This window comes from Vipera berus (genome assembly GCF_964194415.1).
Source record: "Vipera berus genome assembly, chromosome: 3".
Taxonomy (NCBI): Eukaryota; Metazoa; Chordata; class Lepidosauria; order Squamata; family Viperidae; genus Vipera; species Vipera berus.
In genome coordinates, this window is record NC_138204.1 from 64,470,798 (window position 1) to 64,496,107 (window position 25,310).

A 25,310-nucleotide genomic window follows, 5' to 3' on the forward strand; every position below is an offset into this window, starting at 1 on the left:
CAGACATTTCTTTCCAAGCTTAAAATCTCCTTATACGTAGTCACATCATGTTTGAAGCCAACATTTATGTTTTCTATTGCATGTTTTGGGATTGCCCACAACGGCATCTTGTAGTCTAACTTATGTCTATACTTCTTCCAAACTCTCAACAATGCCTGTCTTAAAATATGCACTTTAAACACATTATCTACCTTCTTATCATACAACAAATATGCATGCCAGCCAAATAACAAGTCATGGCCCTCAAGATTTAATAATCTCCCTTGTGTCAAGTTAATCCAATCACTTATTCCTGATAACACAGCAGCTTCATAATATAATTTAAGATTAGGCATTTTAAGACCACCTCTTTCACGAGTATCCTGCATAATCTTAAGTTTAACTCGTGGCCTTTTCCCTGCCCACACAAATACCCCGTTGCCATTCTTCCAAATTAGAATCTTTTTTAAGGACCGGTATCATTTGAAATAAAAATAAAAATTTAGGCAGGACGTTCATTTTCACTGCTGCAATTCTTCCCAGCAAAGACAATTGCAGTTTTTCCCAACTCTCCAATTCTTTTTGAATTTTTCCCCATAACTTTTCATAATTATTTTTATATAACTTTGCATTAGAGGGTGACAAATACACCCCCAAATATTTGACCCTTTTGACAATCTCAAATCCAGTTAGTCCTTCTAAAAGGGCCTTTTGCGGTGCTGTCATATTTTTGGCCAAAATTTTGGTTTTTTGTACATTAACCTTAAATCCAGAAACCTTCCCATATTGCATTATTATCTCCATCAGGTCCACAACAGAGTTTTCTGGCTGAGTCACCGTAACAACCAGATCGTCTGCAAACGCCCTCAGTCTATAATCCTGATCTCTAATTTGAATACCCTTAATTTTTTCCGAATTCCGTATTTTTATCAATAATATCTCCAATGTTAAAACAAATAATAAAGGTGATAACGGACACCCTTGTCTTGTGCCCTTTTCAATATTGCATACTTCAGTCAAACTATTGTTAACTATTATTCGGGCAGTTTGTTTTTGATATAATGCCCTAATTGGTTGTAAAGATTTATCCCCAAAATTCATTTTATCTAGAACTTTCATCAAAAATTGCCAATTCAGTTGATCAAAAGCTTTTTCAGCATCTAAGAAAATTAGCGCTGCAGGGATCTGGTTGTTCCTTTCCAAGAACTCCACCACATCTACTATATGCCTCACATTATTTTTCATTTGTCTACCACCAATAAACCCAGTTTGATCCCCATGAATCATCTGTTGCAAGACCCTCATCAATCTGTTAGCTAGCACCTTTGCAAATATCTTGTAGTCTGTATTTAAAAGCGATATTGGTCTGTAATTTTTAACTTGAGTAGCATCTTGATCTTCCTTCGGAATCAAAGAAATAAAAGCAGTTCTCCAAGACGGAGGCACCCTTCCCCCCCTCTGAATTGTCTGAAACAATTCCCTTAATGGCTTTATCAGCTCCAATTGTAATTTTTTGTAGTAGACCGCAGTCAAGCCATCCGTACCTGGCGCTTTATCCGCCTTCAGTTCCTTAATTGCTATAAGAATTTCTTCTTCTGTTATCAATTGATTGATCTCCTCCTTTTGTTCTTGCGTAAGAGCCGGGATGCTAGCATTCTTCAAATATACATCAATATCTGTTTCATTAATCTTCTCCTTAGCATATAGTTTAGAATAAAAATCCACAAAGGCTTCCTTGATAAGATCCTGTTGAAACACAACCTTTCCTTTATATTCAATTTTATCTATATTAGAAGCCCTTTGCTTTTTCCTTAACCTGTAGGCTAGCCACCTACCTGGTTTATTGGCATTGCAAAAAGTATTATGCCTAGCAAACCGTAAATTAGTTGCCACCTGATCAGCCATCAACTTATCAAATTGTCCTCTTAGCAGGTTAATAACCTCCTTAATCTTCACATCCAATGGGTTCAAAATTAGGGCCTTTTCTTTTTCCCTAATTTCATTCTCCAGTTCTTTCCTTCTAGCTTCCAAATTACGTCTATATTTATTGTTCATATATATCATATATATCATATAGGCTTTGCTAGCATCCCAAACCATATCCATAGAGGTATCCTTATTCATATTAATTTCAAAAAAATCCTTCATCTGCTTTTTACATTCTTCCACATTTCTCTGGTTTCTAAACAAATTCTCATTTACGCGCCAGGAGCGCCTATCTCTATTGTCCTTGTTGATCTCTAACCAAACTGGGCTATGGTCAGAGATAGTTCTTGCACAGATCTTTACCTTCTTGATCCTAGAAAAAAAGTCATTAGTCAGTAATATAAAGTCAATCCTAGAAAAAGATTGATGTCTATCAGAAAAAAAAGTATAATCCTTTTCATGTAGATGTGTATCACGCCAAATGTCTCGCAATTCCAAATCATCCTTCATTTCAAAAAGAGATTTAGGCAATCTAGCATGACTCGGGGCACGCTTAAAAAAACCAGCTTTGTCCAACTGTACGTCTAGGACACCATTCCAATCTCCCATAAAAATAAAAGATTTATAATCCAGTTGGGTAACCTTTGTATGTAGTAAGTTAAAAAAGTCAGCTTGTTGTTGATTAGGAGCATACAGTCCAACTAAGAGCGTTTTTTTGCCTTCTAGCAGCAAATCTATCATAACATATCTTCCTTGCTTATCTACTTCAATTAGTTCCGCTGTCAGAGTATTCTTAACATAAACAACCACTCCATTTTTCTTATTCATTGCAGAAGCAATAAATTGCGTACCCAGCCTTGAGTTCAATAAATACTTTTGGTCCATAAACCTAATATGCGTTTCTTGCAAACAAATAACATCAGTCTTAAATTGTTTTAAATATTGAAAAACTTTCTTTCTCTTCTGTGGTGAATTTAATCCATTAACATTCCAGGTTAGAAATTTAGTCGCCATTCTTGGCTTCCCGAAGCTTCTGGAGCACGTCTGCCAGGACCCCTGTAACTTCCTTAGGCCGCGCCCCTCCCACAGCTTCACTGTAAGTACGCTTTGGAGGTTCCATAACTTTCTGCTGGTCTTGCTCTTGCTCTTGTCTCGCTCGTCTTAAGGCGGCACGCGTCATCCTCTGCTCTCCAGCAACAGCCGATGAAACTGTAATTTGATCCCCTCCAGCACCATTCTCCTCTGTCTGTATTCCTTCAGCATCTTGAGGCTTTCCCTCGCCATATCCCTTTACAGCTTCCAAAAGTGACAGGGGGGTTGCTTTTAACACATTGCTGTAGAAATCACGTGCCTGAGTCACAGTAACCAGACGATATCTTTTACCTTCGTGCATCACCACCATTCCGACTGGAATCTCCCATCTAAACTTGATATCACATTTCTTAAGTTCCTGTGCAAGGAATGCAAAATCTTTCCTTCTCCTTAAAATCTTTGGAGGAATCTCTTTTAAAACCAGGACTTCTTGCTCAGCAACCACAAACTTAGTATCGTAAGCAGCTTGAATAACTTCATCCCTAATTGCTCTCTTTGTAAAGTAGACCACCACATCTCTAGGTAACTTCCTCTGCCTTGCAATCCATGAATTTACACGAAAGAGTTTATCCATACTTCCCTCAATTTCAGATGCTGGCTGGCCCAGTACCGCTTCCAAAGCCTCAGAGACCAGCTGCTTTAAATCTTCTTTAGGATTCTCTTTTAAGCCCCTGATTCTAATAGCAAACTCCATCTGATGGTACTGGACAAGGCTCAATTCTCCGTCCATTTTGTCCCTTATATTTTCATTCTCTAACACCTTTACTTCTAATATAGAGTTCTTTTGACTAAGATCCTCCACTTTTTCATCCAAACGTTGCACACATTCAGCCACACTTTCAATTGTAGACAAAATGTCTGCCCTCATTGCTCTGAACTTCTCTTCCATCTTCTCCTCCAATTTCTCCTCCAGCTTTTCCATCTTTTCATCCATCATATCTGACATTAATTGTGAATGCTTTTCAAAGGCATCTTGTAAATCCTTAAGCGTCAATGCTGGAGGAGGTGCAGGAGGAAGCAAAGCTTGCAACGAGGTCTGTTGCACCGGGGAAGCCCCTGTACTCCGGAGAGCTTTGGAAGTTTTAGCCGCCATCTTCCCCCACTTTCACTTGTTGTGCACTTTCACTTTAAAGCTATAAAATCCATTGAGCTAGAGAGTAAAGATAAAAGTCCACTTCACCTTGACCTCCTGTACTGCTCTGCCTGCTCCTTAATACTCAAGAGTCTTTCCTTCTGGCAGGGGTGGTTGCTAATGCTTGGCTCTGCTCCAAAAATCACGGAGCAGAGACGCTGCGCAGCCCGGAGCTAACCAAGGCTTCAGGGGGGCTCAATCCTTCAGCCGCCCAAACTTTAAGCTCAGGCGGCCCCGGAGAGCTCAACCCCTACCTGGGGCCTCACCCCCTCCTCTTCTCCCGAGGAGGGGGCTTCAGATCCACCTAAACAGCTGATCGACGCTGTTTTCGATGAAACAACAAAGCTGCGGAGCGGACAGCCCGGAGATGGCTGTCTTCAGCGTTGCGTCGCCACCGGAAGCCGACTTTCTTGTTTTTCTTTGAAGACATTTTGCTTCTCATCCAAGAAGCTTCTTCAGCTCTTAACTGGATGGTGGGGAATGGAAAGATTTATACTCCTGCGGACAGCTGTTCATTTGCATTCTTTTAGCAAGTCGTTAAAGCTACCTGGAAGCTTATCTGTGTCTCCAGGGTCACCTGAGTAGTGCAAATGGGTGTGGAGCCTTCTTGGAACAGTTGAAAGTTTCCATTCCCCACAATCCAGTCAGAGCTGAAGAAGCTTCTTGGATGAGAAGCGAAATGTCTTCAAAGAAAAACGTGCAAGTCCAGTTGCCTCGTGAAAAAGCATCTTTGGGATAACTATAACCTGGATGACTGGGAATCTCCATAAACATTTGCTGTACTTCTGTACGTACAATAAATGAGCACTTTACGATGTTTAGATAAACATAAGGTGGGTTCACTGAAAAAATGCTGAAAATGATACTAGCAATGATTCATTTTTGCCCCGGGTGTTGATTTTTGTTGGGCGTCTTAATTCACGCAAGTCATTCTTGCGTGATATAGCCACTTTGTATGTTGTATCTGAAGAAACAGGGCGAGACTTGACCACAAGGAATTAAATATAATGCAGTAAACTTAAAGGCTGAAGAGTGTTATTGTTGAACTGTTTATGTAAATTGTGATGTTCAAAAATATATATTTGCACTTTTTCAAAAAAAAGAAAAGAAAAAAGTAATACAAAACTGCCTGTGCAATTTTGGGTTTCAAAATTTGGAACTTGCCAATTAAATTTGACCTTTCCACATTATAAACTGTCCTGTCCCAGGCCAATCGTATCCAAATACAGGAAGGGATGGTTTTATTCTCTTCATTAAATGAGGCTTGCAAACACACACAGTATAGAGGTAAGTTCCCTGCCAAAGGTTAGCAAGTTTGGCTTACAGATGAATAAAAGCAGCACTCAGAACAGTAGTCAGCTAGAGTCAAGTCTTGAGGGTCAAAGCCTATAGCAGATCTGTCAGCCAGTTCAAAGTCAGTTTTGCAAGGTTCACAAATCAGGGTACATGGAGGGGGAGTTAACAGGTGGTTGTCGTCAATGGAGAGCTTATCCTTGCTGCTTCATTTTAATAGAAGCAGCCCTGATGTAGCCCATTCGCTCCTTTAGGGCCTTTCCTCTGCGCTCTTTGCAGCCTCCATGCTCTTGTGTTGGGATGGTAGTTCCACACCCTTCAGAGAGTGATTGTATCTGTTTGCTGTTTTGCTTTGGCAGCCCATCTGGTGGCGCTGGAGCTGGCTGCTTGTCGTCGGTCCTTTCCTCTGACTCCGAATCTGAGCCCATCACGGCATAATCAAAACTGAGGATTTACTAGTATAAATCTTTAGCTAGTTGGAATTTGTTTAAGCAGTAATACACCCCACGCATAGAAAATCATACTTGCTCTCCTTTGAAATTCCTTGCTCAGGAAAACAATTAGCACGAATTTACTAATAGACTCAAATATTTAGGGATGTGGGAGGGGGCATTCATAAACTTGGTAGTCTTTCCTTTGTATATAGTTATGTGATTTCTTTCCCAGTTTGTCTAGTGCATGCTGGCTCAGGAATTCTGGGAGCAAGCCATGAAGGTGTCACCATTCTCCACCTAGTAATTCCTGCCGATTCTCCCTACATCATTTAACTTTTCCCAAACATCCGCTCCAGTTGAACTCTTGCCTGTATCGGTAATCGCCCAGATGGGAACGTAAATCTTGAGACTGCAAATGGCCTATGGACTCTTATTTTTCCCAGACCCTTGAGTTAACCATGGTCATTAAAAATCAGCACACTTGTCTGCCATGTGAAAACACAAAAAAAGGTGTCTTTGGGGGAAGAAATGGCAAACTGAAAATGGCTCTGGTAAAGTGAAGCTGATGACTATGGCAGAATTAAGAGCTGGCAAGTAGACTGGCTCTTCATAATTCCTCTCCAGACAAGGTGGGAGATTTGAGATCGCCAGCAAGTGGTCCATACAATTGCTCCTAATAAAGAGACTACAAGACAGTGCTCTCTGCTAGGTCTAATGCTCGGGGAGAGAAGGGAATGTCCATCCTGCTCAAACCACAGTCGGCATCTTTAAGGACCACTGGGTTTGCATACTTTTCTAGTCTTGGAAATTACTTCTTAATTTGAAAACTTTGAATTGACAGGTTTTACAGCATCAGGTGAGACTCCTCCAATCCTTAGCAAAAGAAGTTTAAATACAAGGATTTTTTTTTCTGGAATAAACAGCGAAAGGGTTGATTTAAATTTTGATTTTAGAAAGTTACAAAGTTTCTCAGGGTCCAAAAAAAAATGAAGTAAGATTTTGGAATTATAATTTCCGTAGGAAAATATTTTTATTTTGAATTATTTAAAAACGTGAAAGGGTGGGCTTTTCAGGCTAGACAGTAGAGGGATCTATAGGTTGTCCTCAATTTACAACCACAATTAGGATTGAGATTTTGGTCACTAAGTGATGCAATTATAAAGCGAGACATCATGATTGCATTACTTAGCAACAGCCATCCCAGTAATCCCCATTGTTGTTGTTAAGGTGATTTTACTGCTTATTAGCCAAAGATCGATTACAATCCAAGCGATGGTGGCGCAGTGGTTAGAGTACAGTATTGCAGAATATCTCTGCCCACTGCCAGGAGTCCAGTCCTGATAGGCTCAAGGTTGTCTCAGCCTTTCAACCTTCCGAGGTCGGTAAAATGAAGACCCAGATCATTGGGAGCAATCTGCTATGTAAATCTCTTAGAGAGGGCTGTAAAGCACTATGGACCAGTATGTAATAAGTACTATTTTTTATTGCAAATATAACATTGCTTGAGCTTCCTCTTTATTAAAGGGATGCATTCTGAAAGCATGTATCCTGTTCAATGCAATGTTCAAAAACCTTTGCTGCAGGCCATTTGTTCCAAGTTGTGATTTCTAATGTGATAGAAAAGGACAATAAATAAATATTAAAATGTACAAATTATATTTCATTGAATTCAATTTTAGTTTGAGTGTTTGGAGTGTGGCTCCTGGCCTGCCATCTAAATATCAGACGTGGCTCTTCTATATATACTGCTCAAAAGAAATAAAGGGAACACTTAAACAACACAATGTACTGTATTTAATAGCAGGATGTCTTATTTTCTGTTCCCTTTATTTTTTGAGCAGTATATTTAAACACTCCTCTCATAAACAACTTAAGCTGATATAAACTGAAAGTTCATAACCTCTGATTTACAAATAAGGAGGTGCTTTATTGGTACATGAGGCATCTGTGCAAGATTAGAAGATTATAAAGACTGAATTTAAACAAGCCATTGATCTGGAAACAGCAGTGACAGGCTCTGTGACAAATTGAATGAAAACCAAAATCCTCTTGGCTGTCATGGATGAATAGCTTCACTGTGAGAACTAGGTGCAGTGCAGTGCAAAACAAGTGGCCCCGCAACCAAGCAGGGCAAATGCTGTGAAGAGCAACAACACTATATAAAACGTTCTTTGTGAGGTCCCTTTAAAATTATCTGCAATTCCATCGCAGCCTGGTTCTCAGTGGATTGCTTTTTATTTTCTCCAAGGTTATGTTTATCATCTGCTTATCTTGTACAGAGGTATTCATCAGACCAGTCAAAGCAATGCTGTATTCCATCTCGGCAAAGGCTTCTAGGAATGCAAGTACAATAATCGTAGAAGACCACCACGGTACAACTCCAAGACTGAGATCCACAAGGAGGACAGTTGGCTTCTACAAGATTAAAAAGAAAGAAGCCACACATGAACACCATTCGTAAGATGTTTCTTCCTGAAAATCGTACAGTGATTAATGGGTAACCCTACCTAAGTGTCCCCCACCCAGAATTGTGAAACATTGGCTGTGAGCAATGCTGACTTAGACTTATGAGAACTCTAGCCCTAATTCATCTGAAAGGCTCAAGATTAGAGAAATCATATGCCAAAGAAGATTCTGAGTCTTTTAAATATATTTATGTCAATTCATTCATTTACAAGGCTATTTCAGGAAAAAATCTTGCTGGTCAGTAAATAATATAGCAACACAGCACTTTACATTCCATTGCGCTTCCTAGTCAAACATGTTCTGCCAGTTTTATATTACTCCCTGAATATATTGGGCCTGTATGGTGTGGCAGAGCATGTACAGAAAAGAAAGCAAGGCATAGACCATAATGGAAGAGGTATTTTTAAAAACCCTTAGTGGGGGCTGATCAATTTATAATTATATCTATCCATAAACTCTAGCTTTATAGTCAAGGCTATGGTCTTCCCAGTTGCAATGTATGGCTGTGAAAGTTGGACCATAAGAAAGGCTGAGCGCCAAAGAATTGAGGCCTTTGAACTATGGTGCTGGAGAAGACTCCTGCAAGTCCCTTGGATTGCAAGGCGATCAAACCGGTCACTCCTAGAGGAGATCAACCCTGACTGCTCTTTAGAAGGCCAGATCCTGAAGTTGAAACTCAAATACTTTGGCCACCTAATGAGAAGGAAGGACTCACTGGAGAAGAGCCTAATGCTGGGAAAGGTTGAGGGCAAGAGAAGAAGGGGACGACAGAGAATGAGGTGGCTGGATGGAGTCACTGAAGCAGTAGGCGTGAGCCTAAATGGACTCCAGAAGATGGTAGAGGACAGGGAGGCCTGGAGGAACGTTGTCCATGGGGTCATGATGGGTCGGACACGACTTCGCAGATAACAACAAATAAACTCTAGCTTATGGTCTTGAAACAGAGACGAGTACTGTACCCCTAGAGTTGGCAACGACTAGCAAAGTAAAATTCACAGGGACTCCTTTTCTTTCTTTATGGAACTACCTAACCTTTTTTCATCCATTGGCCAGAAAGTCAAAGGACCTGCATAAGGAAGAACATCAGCAAAGCAGGAAGAAACCAGTCAAAACTTCATAGTTCTATGTTGTATTACACTTCATTCCTTTGCTCCGGGTTTGAATAAGCAGTCTTCGGTTTTCCCTCTGTGTTATATGTGCGTGTGTGAATGTGAGGTCAACTAATGTAAAACACTTTGGGAGACAACAAAAGCCTTAAATATTCATTTATATTTAAAAAGGACTCACGTGACCCTATTTCATCAGAACAATCTCCACAATCATTAAATCCATTACACCTTTTGTCTGCGTAGATCCAAAGCCTGCGATTCTTGCAATAAAATATCAAGTGTCCAGGGAGACTTTCTGGCAAATCATCTACCAAAACAAACAAACAAATGTAAGCTTACAATGGTATATAAAAAAAGTTTCTTAAAATATGACCTGTGAAGAAAAAATATTATCCTAATAAATAAACCCCAACCTGTCAAGTATAAAAACTTGAATACTGAAGGAAATGTAAGGTATATCCTGGCAATTGCTCTTGAGACAAGAGCAAGAGCAAGATCAGCAGAAAGTTATGGAACTTCCAAAGCGTACTTATAGCGAAGCTGTGGGAGGGGCGCGGCCTAAGGAAGTTAAAGGGGTCCTGGCAGACGTGCTTCAGAAGCTTCGGGATGCCAAGAATGGTGACTAAGTTCCTAACCTGGAATGTTAATGGATTAAACTCACCACAGAAGAGAAAGAAAGTTTTTCAATATTTAAAACAATTTAAGACTGATGTCATTTGCTTGCAGGAAACACATATTAGGGTTATGGACCAAAAATACTTATTGAACTCAAGGTTGGGTACGCAATTTATTGCTTCTGCAATGAATAAGAAAAATGGAGTGGTCATTTATGTTAAGAATACCATGACAGCGGAACTAATAGAAGCAGATAAACAAGGAAGATACGTTATGATAGATCTGCTGTTAGAAGGCAAAAAAACGCTTTTGGTTGGACTGTATGCTCCTAATCAACAACAAGCTGACTTTTATGGATCACTACACAGTAAGATTACCCAGATGGATTATAAATCTTTTATTTTTATGGGAGATTGGAATGGTGTCTTGGACGTACAATTGGACAAGTGTGGTTCTTTTAAACATGCCCCGAGCCATGCTAGATTGCCTAAATCTTTTTTTGAAATGAAGGATGATTTGGAATTGCGAGACATTTGGAGAGAAACACATCTACATGACAAGGATTATACTTTTTTTTCTGATAGACACCAATCTTTTTCCAGAATTGATTTTATATTACTGACTAATGATTTTTTTTCTAGGATTAAGAAGATAAAGATTTGTCCAAGAACTATATCTGACCATAGTCCAGTCTGGTTAGAGATTAATAAGGATAATAGAGATAGGCGCTCTTGGCGCTTGAATGAAAACTTGTTTAGAAATCAGAGTAATGTGGAAGAATGTAAAAAACAGATGAAGGACTTTTTTGAAATTAACATGAACAAGGACACTTCTATGGACATGGTTTGGGACGCTAGTAAAGCTTATATGAGAGGGGTGTTAATATATATGAACAATAAATACAGACGTAATTTGGAAGTCAGGAGGAAAGAATTGGAGAATGAAATTAGGGAAAAAGAAAAGGCCTTAATTTTGAATCCATCGGATGTGAAGATTAAAGAGGTTATTAATTTGTTAAGAGGACAATTTGATAAGTTGATGGCTGATCAGGTGGCAACTAACCTACGGTTTGCTAGGCATAACACTTTTTGTAATGCCAATAAACCAGGTAGATGGTTGGCCTACAGGTTAAGGAAAAAGCAAAGGGCTTCTAACATAGATAAAATAGAACATAAAGGTAAGGTTGTGTATCAACAGGATCTTATTAAGGAAGCCTTTGTGGACTTTTATTCCAAATTATATGCTAAAGACAAGATTGAGGAAATAGATATTGATGTATATTTGAAGAATGCTAACATCCCGGTTCTTACACAAGAACAAAAGGAAGAGATTAATCAATTGATAACAGAAGAAGAAATTCTTTTAGCAATTAAGCAATTGAAGGTGGATAAAGCGCCAGGCACGGACGGACTGACTGCGGTCTATTACAAAAATCTACAATCGGAGGTGATAAAGCCATTTGAATTGTTTCAGACAATTCAAAGGGGAGGAGGGGTGCCTCCGTCTTGGAGAACTGCTTTTATTTCCCTGATTCCGAAGGAAGATCAGGATGCTACTCAAGTAAGAAATTACAGACCAATATCACTTTTGAATACGGACTACAAGATATTTGCTAAGGTTTTAGCTAATAGACTGATGAGGGTTTTGCAACAGATGATCCATGGGGACCAAACTGGGTTTATTAGTGGTAGACAAATGAAAAATAATGTGAGGCATATAGTTGACTTGGTGGAGTTTTTGGAAAGGAACAACCAGATCCCTGCGGCGTTGATCTTTTTAGATGCTGAAAAAGCTTTTGATCAATTGGATTGGCAATTTTTGATGAAAGTTTTAGATAAAATGAATTTTGGGGATAAATTTTTACAACCAATTAGGGCATTATATCAAAAACAAACTGCCCGAATAATAGTAAATAATAGTTTGACTGCAGTATGCAATATTGAAAAGGGCACAAGACAAGGGTGTCCGTTATCACCTTTATTATTTGTTTTAACATTGGAGATATTATTGATTAAAATACGGAATTCGGAAAAAATTAAGGGTATTCAAATTAGAGATCAGGATTACAGACTGAGGGCGTTTGCAGACGATCTGGTTGTTACGGTGACCCAGCCAGAAAATTCTGTTGTGGACCTGATGGAGATAATAATGCAATATGGGAAGGTTTCTGGATTTAAGGTCAATGTACAAAAAACTAAAATACTAGCCAAAAATATGACAGCATCGCAAAAGGCCCTTTTAGAAGGGTTAACTGGATTTGAGATTGTTAAAAGAGTTAAATATTTGGGGGTGTATTTGTCACCCTCAAACGCAAAGTTATATAAAAATAATTATGAAAAGCTATGGGGAAAAATTCAAAAAGAATTGGAGAGTTGGGAAAAATTGCAATTGTCTCTATTGGGAAGAATTGCAGCAGTGAAAATGAATGTCTTGCCTAAATTTTTATTTTTATTTCAAATGATACCTATTCTTAAAAAAGATTCAAATTTGGAGGAATGGCAACGGGGTATCAATAAATTTGTATGGGCAGGGAAAAGGCCACGAGTTAAACTTAAGATTATGCAGGATGTGAAAGAGGTGGTCTTAAAATGCCCAACTTTAAATTATATTATGAAGCTGCTGCATTGTCAGGGATAAGTGACTGGATTAATTTGACACAAGGGAGATTATTAAATCTTGAGGGCCACGACTTGTTATTTGGCTGGCATGCATATTTATTGTATGATAAGAAGGTAGATAATGTGTTTAAAGTGCATATTTTAAGACAGGCATTGCTGAAAGTTTGGAAAAAGTATAGACATAAATTAGATTACAAGATACCGTTGTGGGCAATCCCGAAACATGCAATAGAAAATATAAATGTTGGCTTCAAACATGATGTGATTACATATAAGGAGATCTTAAGTTTGGAGAGGAATGTATGGTGTTTGAAGCCGTATAATCTTTTACGAGATGAAAAGATTGTTCAAACTTGGTTTCAATATGGTCAATTACGGGCCAGGTGGAAAGAAGACCAGAAAATTGGTTTTTCAATGACTGATGAAAATTTGGTAAAGCAAATTAGAAATCAGGGTCCAGCACATATCAAACGGATATATCTTGCATTGTTAGAAATTGACTCAGAAACAGAACTTGTTAAAGATTGTATGATAAAGTGGGCTCAGAATATTCAAGAAGTTATCACAATGGACACTTGGGAAAAGATTTGGGTGAGAAACGTAAAATTTACACAAGCTCAAAACTTAAGAGAGAACTTTTATAAAATGTTTTATAGGTGGCATTTAGATCCTAAAAAGCTCGCAAGTATGTATCCGAACTATCAACCTAAATGTTGGAGATGTGGTGGCGAAGATGCAACGTATTTTCACATATGGTGGACCTGTGGATTAAAATCTGGTGGAATATGCATAAGATATTTAAGCAAAGGATAAAGTTTTTTCCGCAATTGTTCTTATTGGGCATAATTACAGATACTACTGTTGTGAACACTAAGTTGATGTTGAACTTAATTACAGCAGCAAGACTTTTAATAGGTCAATATTGGAAGAAGGAGGAACTTCCGACTATAGAAGAATGGACTCTAAAAGTTTCTGACCTGGCGGAAATGGCAAAGATTTCGGCTTATTTGAAAGATCATTCGCAACAACGTTATATTATGGAGTGGAAAAAGTGGATTGATTATATCCAGAACAAATATGGGACTAAAAAGTTTCATTTAGCATTTGAATAAGTTTTTTCTCTTTTCTTTTCTTTAGGTTATATTAGTATTGCTTGTAGTCATTTCATATGAGCTAGAGTGCGATAGACTTAATGGTTTATGGTTGTTAGCATATGGTTGTTTATGACTGATTTTACTTTTATACCTTGTATTTAGCTCTGGGAAGTGGGGGGGGAGGGGGGAAGGGGAGGGTGGAGGGTTAGGGAGGGCTAGGAAGGGTTGGGTGGGGGGTGGGGGGGAGGGATTGTTAAAGATAAAATGTATTGAAAAACTTTTCAATTAAAAAAAAAGGTATATCCTGGCAATGTCAGTGGAACACGGATTTTGCTTAGAAATACAAGCTGTTGGGTGTTGCACTATTTATTTCAGAATCAATTTGATGGTGTTTTTTTTAAAAAAATGATTATTTCAGTTGCTGTTTTTAGTTTAAACCTTTTGGATGCCAAAGTTTAAATATTTTTATATACTGATTGTAATTTTAAAGTGTATCTAGAAAAAAATCCAGTTTTGCTTAGTTAAAGTGTACCCCTGAAATTCTGAACTCTTAGCCTGAAAGGAGTTGAGTTGATCTCCATTACTGGAGGTTTTTAACAAGAGATTGGATAGCCATTTGTCCAGAATGGTACAGGAGGTCTCCCGCTTGAGAAGAGGATGAGTCAGGAAGGTCCTTTCCAACTACGTTATTCTGTATTCTGTATATTGAGTACCAAGAAGCCCTGTATTTGTATACCAATAAAAGTATTTTTGCCACAACCTGAGTTTGTTAACTAGTTCTTTTTTTTTCTTCACCCATGAGCATGGCCTTTTAGGGAATAGTGTACAAAAGCAGGGATTCCTGGTAAAATGAGTTTACAGGCCAAAATAAGATGCATTGATCAAACTTGCAGTTTGTGCTAAACTATAGTTTATTGAACAATCCATAATTGTCTGCGTACATACAATCTAGTAAGCCAAAACAAAACAAATCACACTAGAAAAGAACCTATGTTCAACTCTAAAGACAGCTTACTGTCAGAAGAATATTCTACGGTAGTCCAAATCTGAGCTGGGATTGCAAAAGAATGCCACTGGGCTCGGTTGCTTGAAGAGGAAGAAATTTACTCGATAACATAGAAGCAGCGCTTGAGATAGCTACAATTTGGGGTACAGAGGCCAGAAATATTTATAGGAGAAATGGTCCTTTGCGAGGTATGTGTGAATGTGCCCTTGTAATGTTTAATTTGATAGATGTGCAGGACTGGTGGAAAACTTATCTTACTTTGCTTAGTGTGTGTGTAGATCTTTTTCCTTTGGTGTGTATCTACGTGCTGACTTTGGATGCCATTTCTGTGTACCCAAGGAAACTCTGTATTGGGAAAAGTTTTTCCTTGTCTGCTATTATTTGCCAGGTTAATTACTTTAGCCTGGGCATTAATTATATCAGTGAAAGAAGTGGATTAGCAATCTTTGCAACACTGTATTGACTTTGTTTGCAACATAGTATTCCAGTTTCAGTTACTTGCAGGTCATGTTAATGATCAAAAGGAGGGTTAGAGACCATATAGGAATAAATCTAATTTTGAATTAATCTTTTTTCCACATTACAAATCGTAATTGCTCAGACATGTTAAGACAAAGGTTGACTTCCCACAACCCCCTGATAATTACTACGGTAATACTAATTCCAGTTCAATCTAGCCTAAGATGTCAAGTCAGTATGCCTTAGTGCAATGTATGAATCTAGCTTCTGACAAAAGTGGAAATAAAGAAAGTGTCAGATGGGGCAGTGATCAAGACCTATTGTTACATTTCAGTTAGAATCAACTTCTCAGATCAAATCTCTTAATTGTAATCTTAAGACAAAATGTATTAATTTTTCCAAAAGGGACAACCGGAGCTTGCAGTGGTGGAGCTAAAGAAATGCAGAATTTTTGAATCTTGTCTTTGACGATAGCTTAATAGTAATTTAAAATACAATATTCTAGGAAATTCAGATGTGATGTAAGCCATCCAAAGTCAATGAAGATTTCCTTCTAGCTTCTCATTTTTTTTCTCTTCTTTGCTGTATTTTCCTGAGCTATGCTACAGATTTTTTAAAAAGTCCCAATGGGGTCATCTTCAAATAATTACATAGTAAAAACTGGTTGACCATATGGATTGGGGATAAGATGGGGGGGGGAAATGAACTGGGGCAGAGGATGAATGAAAAAAATATTTGACACTAAAGCAAAAACGTCCATATTTGTTAGCAGAACAATGCAACTGTATGAAAAATATTTGCTGAAATGAGAAATATGCACAGATACAGTAGAAGAAATCAAGGAGGTCTAGGATCATTTTATTCTTAGTTCATTTCTGGTAGTTATGATAGTATTTCTGTTTCAAAAACTACAGCAACTTATGTTAGTATTGATAGTTGTTAACTTACAAGCACAACTGAGGCCACAATTTCTGTTGTTAAGCAAGAGAGTTGTTAATTGAGTTTTGTCCTATTTTATGACTTTTTTTGCCACAGTAATTAAATGAATCACTGCAGTTGTTAAGTTAGTAACATGGTTGTTAAGTGAATCTGGCTTCCCCATTAACTTTGTCAGAAGTTTGCAAAAGGTGATTACATGATCCTGGGACACTGCAGCTGGCATAAATACATGCCAGTTGCCAAGCGTCCGAATTTTGATCATATGACCTTAGGGATGCTACAATGGTGGTAAGTGTGAAAAATGGTCATAAGTCACATTTTTTCAGTGCTGTTGTAAGTTCGAATGGTCACTAAATGAATGTTTGTAAGCTGAGGACTACCTGTACTATACACGTTCTGCTTTTCAGGAACACTGTGCTTATCCTGATATTATGGGCTGGCTCTTCAGCTTAGGAAATGTTTATATTAGAATAAAGGGATTTTATTTAGAAAAATAAATTTAGATTCAATTGAAAAGCACAAACATTCAAATTCAAATGTTATTGGGGAGAAATTACTCAAGGTATTGTGCAACGTAATGTGCAAGCTGTGCAAGTGTCTTTAAAACATTAGGAATGAATATGCATATGAGCGAACATATTTGCCTATTAATTTCTATATTGCTTTAAGAACACTTGTACAGCAGTTTTGGACCTTGAGATCTTGTAGCCCTATAGTAAGCCAGTTGTTTGATTTAAGATGTAGCATAAATAACTAAATGTTCCCTTCTAAATAGAAATAATAACATGATACATTAAAACTGCAGAATATATAATCACATGTTCTTTACAAGGAGCCTAAGATATCCTAGAGCCTTGGTGGAGCAGTGGGCTAATGCCTCCTTAAGTAACACCAGCTGCCTGCAATTAGTGCAGGTTCGCATCCCACCAGGCTCAAGGTTGACTCAGCCTTCCATCCTTCCGAGGTAGGTAAAATGAGGACCCAGATTGTTGGGGGCAATTAAGCTGACTTTGTAATAATGCCGCTTGGGGTGTGTGTGAAAGCCCTAATAAGCAGGCATATACATAGAATGAAGGCTACTGCTAAGCTTGTAAGCCGCCCTGAGTCTTCGGAGAAGGGCGGGATATAAATGGAATTAAAATAAAAAAATAAGAATAAAAATATGAAGAGGACAAGAGGAAGGACTTAAGTCTCTTACTGCATAATGCTTCTTGCTCATCTTCCCCATTGGCACAATTTTTTCTTGTGTCACATACTTCACTGGCTGGAATGCAGGTCTCTCTGTTATCACATAAAAAGCCTGTCTGCTTACTGGCAGTCACACATAAACGGTTAACTGAAAAATAAAATCAAGAGCAAACAAATTGTAAATACTGACACTCAATAATCAGAACTAACAGTACTATAGCATATGCCTCTGTGAAATTTGATCCAGTTCAGATTATGGTTTTAGATCTACACATACAATTAATCTTCAGACATACTCTAATTCCTTCCTTCCATTTTTCTGTTAAAGGTGAATTCAACATAATTTCTACAAAACTGTGACAGAACAAGTAGACACTAAGACTCTGGGGAGTATACAAAGTTAAAACCAGAAAGAACAGTACTGTATAACAGTCAAAAATTAAAAGCGGTAAAACCATTAAAAACCATAAAACATAATTTGCAGGAGAGCATAGCCAGTTTCCCTAACACTATACTTACTTTACAGATTCCATATCCATATTACTGGATTGCCAGATCAGATGGATAAGCCTCCATCTGCAGCCCCTTCTGTCCAATAATTAGAATTATGTGAACTTTGGAAATCAAATACCAAAAGATTTATGTCTTTATCATGTCACATATGTCATGTCACATATATTGTGTGTCAAATGTTAACTGCACTGTATGCAAGTATTCTTTGACTTATGACCAGTGGCTTAGGGACCATTCAAACTTATGATGGATCTCCCAAGGAGTTCTTATAACCCAGCTCCAAAGTTCCAATGGCTGACCCCCTCTGCAGTCATATGACTGCATGTTAGGCCTACATTTACAGTCTTCTGCAGCATCCTGTGGCCGTGTGACCAGGTTTCATAATGTTTTTGCCAATAACCAGCATTTACTTCTGGTTTTCAGGAAATCTTGCCATAGTAAACAATTGGTTTGCTTAATGATTTATTCACTTAATGACTGCTGCAAAAGTTGTCAAATCAGGTTGGTCACATGGGTGACCTGTTTTAAGACCATTATGACTGTAATGGACAAGTTCCATTATTGTTGCTAGTCGAGAACTAGCTATAAAAATTCAGTTATATAATGTTGTAACAGGTATCATGTTAATTATATCATGGTAAAAGCATGAGAACCAAAGGAGAATTGGGTTTACTTGAAAAAAGTTAAGATACATATGCATGATTTCATATGCATCCTACAAAGCATTGAGCACTCAAGTGTTTTGACAGCTGCCAGATTAATTTTATTAGATCATGTACCTTTTAGTGGCAGTCAAATTCATCTTCAAAAGGTATGGAACTTAATGTGAATTGCAGACTGACAGGGTATATCGAAGTGGAGTTATTAACACTCATTTAGCTAAATGCTGGCCAATTATCAACTACTGTGTGTCATGGTTCCGACAGATGAATCTCTTCAAAAAAACTTCGAGGCATTGTTTTTCTTAAAGAATCTTTTATTTGAGAAACAAAATATTGACACTACATAGTTGAAGCCAAAAACTGAATTCCCCTCCCCTGGCACAAAGTAGCAAAGCACAATTCCCTCCTCCAATTAACAGTTATAAATCACATTCCCCAATTAACTAGAAGCGCGGGCTGTCTCCCCAGCTCTCCAGTCCGCCAAATCTCTATCAACTCTGGACCTAATAACCTTGGGTTCCCACGGCTGAGTTATTATTGTTATGACTAGCTGGATTCTCATCCACATTCTCCCTCCCAGCATCAACGAACTCTAAAAGTGATAGAGAAAATAATGGCTACATTTCCATCTGTTGTCAAAGCAAGAACATCCAATGTTAGTAGCGTTGACACTGTTTTCCCCAAAATAAGACCGGGTCTTATTTTTTTTGCCTCCAAAAGAGGCACCAGGTTGTATTTTGGTGGATGTCTTATTCACCTCTGGATCCAACAGCCCCACCCAGCCGGTCCATTTCTTTTGTGGCAGAAGGAGCAGCTTCATTTTGCAGTTGCATTCCAGCCTGCATTTTGCAGTCAAGCCTTCCTAGAAGGCCTATGCAGCCAAGTACCAAGCTATGGATTCAATGTGAAGAGCTCTTGCAGAACCAAAGGCCTGTGACTGAGAAATGTAGGCCTGGCTGCAGAAGACACCGCAGAAAAAGTGGGCCAGCGAGGAGAGGCTTAGCTGCAATGTAAGTGGGTGTGGGGTGCATGGGGCAGATCCACACCCCTGCCCTAGCTTGATTTTTAAGTGTGTGCCTCCCCTAAAACTAGGGCTTATTTTTGGGGTAAGGCTTATATTAGACCCACCCCCAAAAAATCAAGCTAGGGCTTATTTTTGGGGTAGGCCTTACTTTCGGGAAAACATGGTATATTGTGGATGTTACAGTATCTGATTCAAGAAAGCAGTTTGTATAATTATTTGTATAATTATTATTTGAGGGAACACCTGCTGCCGGCATCAAACGCCCTTCGCCCAGTGTGCTCCCACAGGGAGGGTCTGCTCAGGGTTCCGCCGGTGAGAGATTGCCGGCGGGTGACACCCAGGGATAGGGCCTTCTCAGTGGGAGCGCCTGCCCTCTGGAACCAGCTGCCGGTGGAGCTGAGGACTGCCCCCGACCTCCGATCATTCCGCCGGGGCCTGAAGACCTGGCTCTTTGAGCTCCCGGGCCCAGGCTGAGGAGAAAATTTTAACTGGGGTTTTTAAGTGTACAGGGTGAATTTAATATTTTTTAACTGGTTTTTAACTTTTGTATGTTTTGATTTTTAATTCCCTGTAAACCGCCCTGAGTCCTCAGGGAAAGGGCGGTATACAAATGTGATAAAATAAAATAAATAAAATAAATATAGCTGACATACAATTAAAAGGTTTGTCCTATCTCTCATCTAAGAAGTTCCTTTTATACTCTACTGGAGCGTGTATAAGCATAGAAGTGTTATGTAAGGTGGCTCTGTCACCTACACCCTGGTCTTCCCAGTCTGAGCACGGAAATCTGAAGGCTGCAACTACATCCAACTGAATAACCTTATAATGTCATTTTAGACCTTCCAACTTAAATGAGTAAATGAAAGATGGAGTGGGACAAGGATAATATATGAGGCTGTACTATGTTCTCTGTTTATGATAGTGACATGCTGTCCTGCATAATGTAAATATGGTATTCCATAAAATTAGTTATTTTTAAGAAATAGACGCATTTTTATCAAGAGGGAAATAATTCTTTAGATGTGTCAATTAGCTTCCCTAGATTTATTGAACCTAGTTTAGTCTAAATCCACCATAAGAATGTTGCCGTGCTCAGTTGGACAGAGAAAGAGGTGATCAAGTGATTCATTTATGGGTTGTATGTTGATTTACCTCAGTACAGATGATAGTAGCTGGCTGACCTAGTTTTGCCCAGAAACTAAACAGGATCAGGAATCCTGGCAGTTGAAGTCCACGAGTCATAAAAGAGCCATGGTTGCCTACCCCTGTGCTAGGTCATAAGGCTAGAATAATCATTTCTAGCACCTAGCTGCAACCATGGCAACGCTGTTTCAAAAGCAGAGTATCTGAATCAATCCATAGACAGCTGTTTATGGAAGATACTTATAATAGTAAAATTAAAAAAAAAAACACCCCAAAGTAAATATTACAAGCAATAGATATTTTCCTTACAGCGAAACTTTACAAAGAACAGGGAAAGCATAGGAGTCCCTCTGAAGTGGTTATCAATGACATATTTAAACCCTATGCTTTAAAAATGCCCATTGCTGGTTATACAGACAACCCTCTTGCCATCTGACATCCTGAAAGAGCCATGACTATTCTTCCTGTGGTGTTGATGTCTATGTCAGACTAAAACTGAAATCTGGAAATAACTGACCTGGGGTAGGAGGAGGAATGCCGACAGTCACAGCCAATGTGATGATGGCAATGATTATACCAAGTATAATAAGACTAATGGCAGATACACAGATGCATCGTCGAGTGCAAAGGGTCCAAGAAAAACACTTTCTACAGCAGTCTGGTTGGTCATGAGTGGTACCTGCTATTGAAAGAAAACTATTGCAGAATTCACGTGCATATTGGCTTCTGCCAGCTCCCATCAATTAATTTCTTTCTAAAAGACCTACACAGGACCATCAGAGTGGCATGGGGAGAATACATGGATTCTAAGCATCATTGCAGTTTACTCTATTTAGTGAGCAGCACTTGCCTGACTGTGGCAGATCACAAAAATGTAAGCAACTTGTACCTGATTGGAATCTGCAAGAGAGGTTACTAGGAATGCCAGGGCTGTGTCTTGATGTAAAAGAAAGAACTTCCTGAAGATGTTAAGTGTCAGGGCACTTCTGCATCATTGTCAGGAAAGCAACAGAGAAGTGACCCATCATCTGATCATGATATACAGGAGACTTTACTTTTTCCTTAATATAAAATATTTATATGCTTAAAAGTCTTTCCTCGTCATGGACCATAGGATCTATTCACATTAAAAAGTGAACCCTGTATAGCTGCATGAATTTTGTAATATTTTCATTTCTCCAAATCTCTTTAAAACAAAATCTAATGCAGTGTTTCTCAGTTTCAGGAACTTTAAGATGTGTGGACTTCACGCTGGCTGGGAAATTTGAGGAATTGAAGTCCACATATCTTAAAAGTTGCTGAAATTGAAACACTCATCTAATGGGACTTCCTGTTGCCCTAATGCCATGGAACACAAAGACTATTTTGTCCAGCAGGAACTCCAAATTGGTCTTCATCAAATTATATGGTAACATTTAAAAAACAAATACATTTGTCTTTTACATAATTTATTTTAGAAATTTAGGGTCCTTATTTAGTCGTTCGGAAGATATTTCTTTTGAAACTTCCTGTTTGTAATGTTCACAATTAACCAGTGGAACAACCTGCCTCCAGAAGTGGTGAATGCTCCAACACTGGAAGTTTTTAAGAGACTGGACAGCCATTTGCTTGAAATGGTATAGGGTTTCCTGCCTGAGCAGGGGGTTGGACTAGATGACCTCCAAGGTCCCTTCCAACTTATTTATTATTTTTATTTTTATTTTTATTATTATTATTATTATTATTATTATTATTATTATTATTATTAGTATTAGTATTAGTATTAGTATTATTAGTATTGTTGTTGTTATATTATGATTATGATTATTATTATTATTATTCCTAGATGGACAAGCTGAAGACTAAATTTGAATCTTCTGCAGGTAAGGCGTGTGTTCCAAGCTATGCCTCTTGTTCAGTGAACACTACAAGAAAGCTGAGGAAATAAACAGGATTCTAAGCCCAAGAGAAGTATATTTATCACATTTTGGGTTTTACTTTTCCAATCTTTAAATAACTTAACAGAGAACAAATTTCTCAATATTTCTATTGTTATTCTGTACCGATGAGTGATATCAGATCCTTCCATTGATGCTATTTCAGAGGAAAATCATGTCATTTTTCCCCCATTTCCTTCTCAAGTGCATATGTTTCTATTTCTTTCAATTAGCGTAGATATGGACGCTAATTGTACGCTAATACGTACAATCCTTTTACAGACAGGGAAGACCTGCTTCTTTCTCTGTTTGAGGGATCAGTATATAGAGACCAACACTGAGGAATTATAGTATATTTCTGCCCCAATCGCCTCTTTTTCATTAGCTTTTAATTATATTTGCCCCTTTTGTATTTGTTGGTTATGATTTTTCCCCCCTTTTGTATGCCTTGTGTGAGCTGAGTGGCCATACAAATGCTTTAGAAAAACTAAGAAAAATAACAGCTGTTATTCTTTTATGATGCTATGAATCTATCCTGAAATTTTACAAAGTCTTTTACTCAAAGTTGTACAATGCTAGTATATCCTTGTACAATTTCATGTCTTCTAGTTGTTTTGGACCATCACTCACAGAATCCCCAGCTAGTAGGACTGGGAATATATGCACAGGAAGAAGTAAAAGAAGATGAATAATAATGATTTTAAAAATACTACCCTGTTCCATCCGTCCATCCATCCACTATTCTAGAATATTGGAAAATGTAGTAATGGTTATAGTTAAAATATGCAAATGTTATTAAATTTATTAATTTAATATTTAATATGGATTTAGGTAATGCTATCTCTCTCTGTTCCTAGTTTCATAATATACTGTACATTTCCTACTTGTAACCTACAGAAAGTCATTTTTGAATGGGTAGCATTTTCTATTTCTAACATAATTATACACCGTTAACAATTTTCTAATTCAAAACCATAAAAATTTCATATGGCAATATTAACTAGATGTGTATTGGTGTGCTGTGTATTTTCTACTCTCTCCCAAAAAACCATTTCAACATATGTATTAAGCATCTAGTATTTTGTCACTAAGTATTCAGAACTTTTTACCTGTCTTATCAGTGAGATGGGATTTGGCTGAACCCAGTGAATCCGTATCAACATTCTATAATTAATAAAAATAAAATAAATATTGAGCCAAGAACTTTAAAGCAAGTAACTACTTTAGTAGCTACATCAGTTAAAGCAGTAAATTTGGACCAGGAGGCCAAGTTCAGGAGCTCTGGGGATGCACACCCATGAAGCACATTGCAATGCATTGGGATCATTTCACAGGGCATTATTGCTGGGATAAAATTGGAGAAAATCTCTATGTAACCTTGAGGGATACAAGAACAATAACTGAAATAAATTAAAAAAAGACTACATCATATACCATTACACATATTTGTAGAACTATGTAAATATCAAAATAATCAATTATATTTAATTCAATTTCCTGTTACTAAAGTAACTGCACATGCTATTCAAGCATTTGTAATTTGTTTATAGAAAACAAAAATTATTATTTTAATCCAATAAGGGAAATTATAATTATCTTAAAGGGATGGCTGATTACCTGAGGGTAAGTTCTATTCATTTTCCCTTCTTGAAGCCCAGCAGGATTATACTGACAAGAAAGTTGTTCTGGTCATTCAATCATCAGTATTAAAATGGTGTTGCTACTCAAGACAGAAAGAGGAGCTAGCTTTTATTAAGTGGTGTGTTGATTACATACCTGGGGTTGGGTTACCTGGTTACTAAGAGAAACAGAAGAACAAAAGAGAATGACTCTTTTCTTCTTTTACATAGGACTTCATCCCCATCATATTGAAGAAAACGGAAGCAAGCATAAAGGAAAAAAAAATCCCCTTTGATTTATATTGTCAGATTTGTTCTCAGAGCAGAACCTTAAGTTTTGTATAATAATATTGAAGTAGGCTTTGCTTACTGAAGAAAGAAAAGCTGAATATTATAAAAACTGAACTACTGGCTCTCTTAATGAGTTTATCATAGAATGACGAATATGGTTTTGTTCATGTTTCTCATACCGAACAAAGAATCCATAGCAATATATTGAAGAGCTTCCAACAGAGAATGCACAACTTTCTCTCAACCTACAAAGGTATATTTCAATTTATTTAATGTAACCTGGGTTTAGCCTTAGATCTGTGCTTAATTTGAGACAGAAACATCATAGAATTGGAATTCAAAAATAATGTAAAGCAATTCTAGTTGTAGTTAGTACAATTTAATGTCTGCAAGTAAAAATCAAAACAATTGATATAGAACTTATTATGTATCCCAAGAGTTAGTGCTTAGAAGAGTTATATTTGTCTTTTAAAAACAGTCCAGAGACAATATTCAGTCTTTTGTAGTTGTTCAGGGGTGTTTTTCCAAAATACTCTATTAACGTGGAACAAATATTTTAGAGCCTTCTTTTTAACAGTAAACAAATTTCCACTTTAACATGCATTAATGTTTCAAATACAATTTTAAAAGCAATAGCTTTCAATTGCATTTCTAGAATGTTAAATATAGATAGGGAAGAACTTTCGAGAGAGCTATACGAAAATCATGGTCTACTTATGGGTCCGTTAAGTTCATGGTAAATAATGCATAGATGAAGCCAAATAGTACAAGATTTCTAGTCATATTCTTCTT

General features: G+C 37.8%; 1 protein-coding gene across 2 annotated transcripts; it reads right to left on the bottom strand.

The window, feature by feature from the left end:
* Nucleotides 1–6,945: 6,945 nt before the first annotated feature.
* On the bottom strand, nt 6,946–25,275 carry LDLRAD1 (low density lipoprotein receptor class A domain containing 1). 2 transcript variants are annotated; one of them, XM_081323206.1, is made up of 6 exons: nt 24,226–25,275; nt 23,718–23,772; nt 21,210–21,371; nt 17,361–17,498; nt 9,610–9,738; nt 6,946–8,271 (listed from the first exon to the last, which is right to left on the bottom strand). In XM_081323206.1, the coding sequence occupies exons 1-6, from the start codon at nt 24,244–24,246 to the stop codon at nt 8,123–8,125; spliced, it is 654 nt and encodes a 217-aa protein (XP_081179332.1). In that variant the 5' UTR covers nt 24,247–25,275; the 3' UTR covers nt 6,946–8,122. The 2 variants fall into 2 exon arrangements, with proteins under 2 accessions (XP_081179332.1, XP_081179331.1); XM_081323205.1 differs by having other exon boundaries at nt 21,210–21,374.
* Between the last annotated feature and the right edge of the window lie 35 nt (nt 25,276–25,310).

Bases quoted from the DNA above. Each gene is read 5' to 3' on its own strand.
- LDLRAD1 (XM_081323205.1), bottom strand. From the start codon at position 24,246: ATGAATAGAACTTACCCTCAG. The intron at 21,375-23,717 runs GTAAAAAGTTCT...TTCTTTCAATAG, and splicing joins CCATCTCACTGATAAGACAG to CAGGTACCACTCATGACCAA. The intron at 9,739-17,360 runs GTAAGAGACTTA...TTGTTTTGGTAG, and splicing joins TGAGCAAGAAGCATTATGCA to ATGATTTGCCAGAAAGTCTC.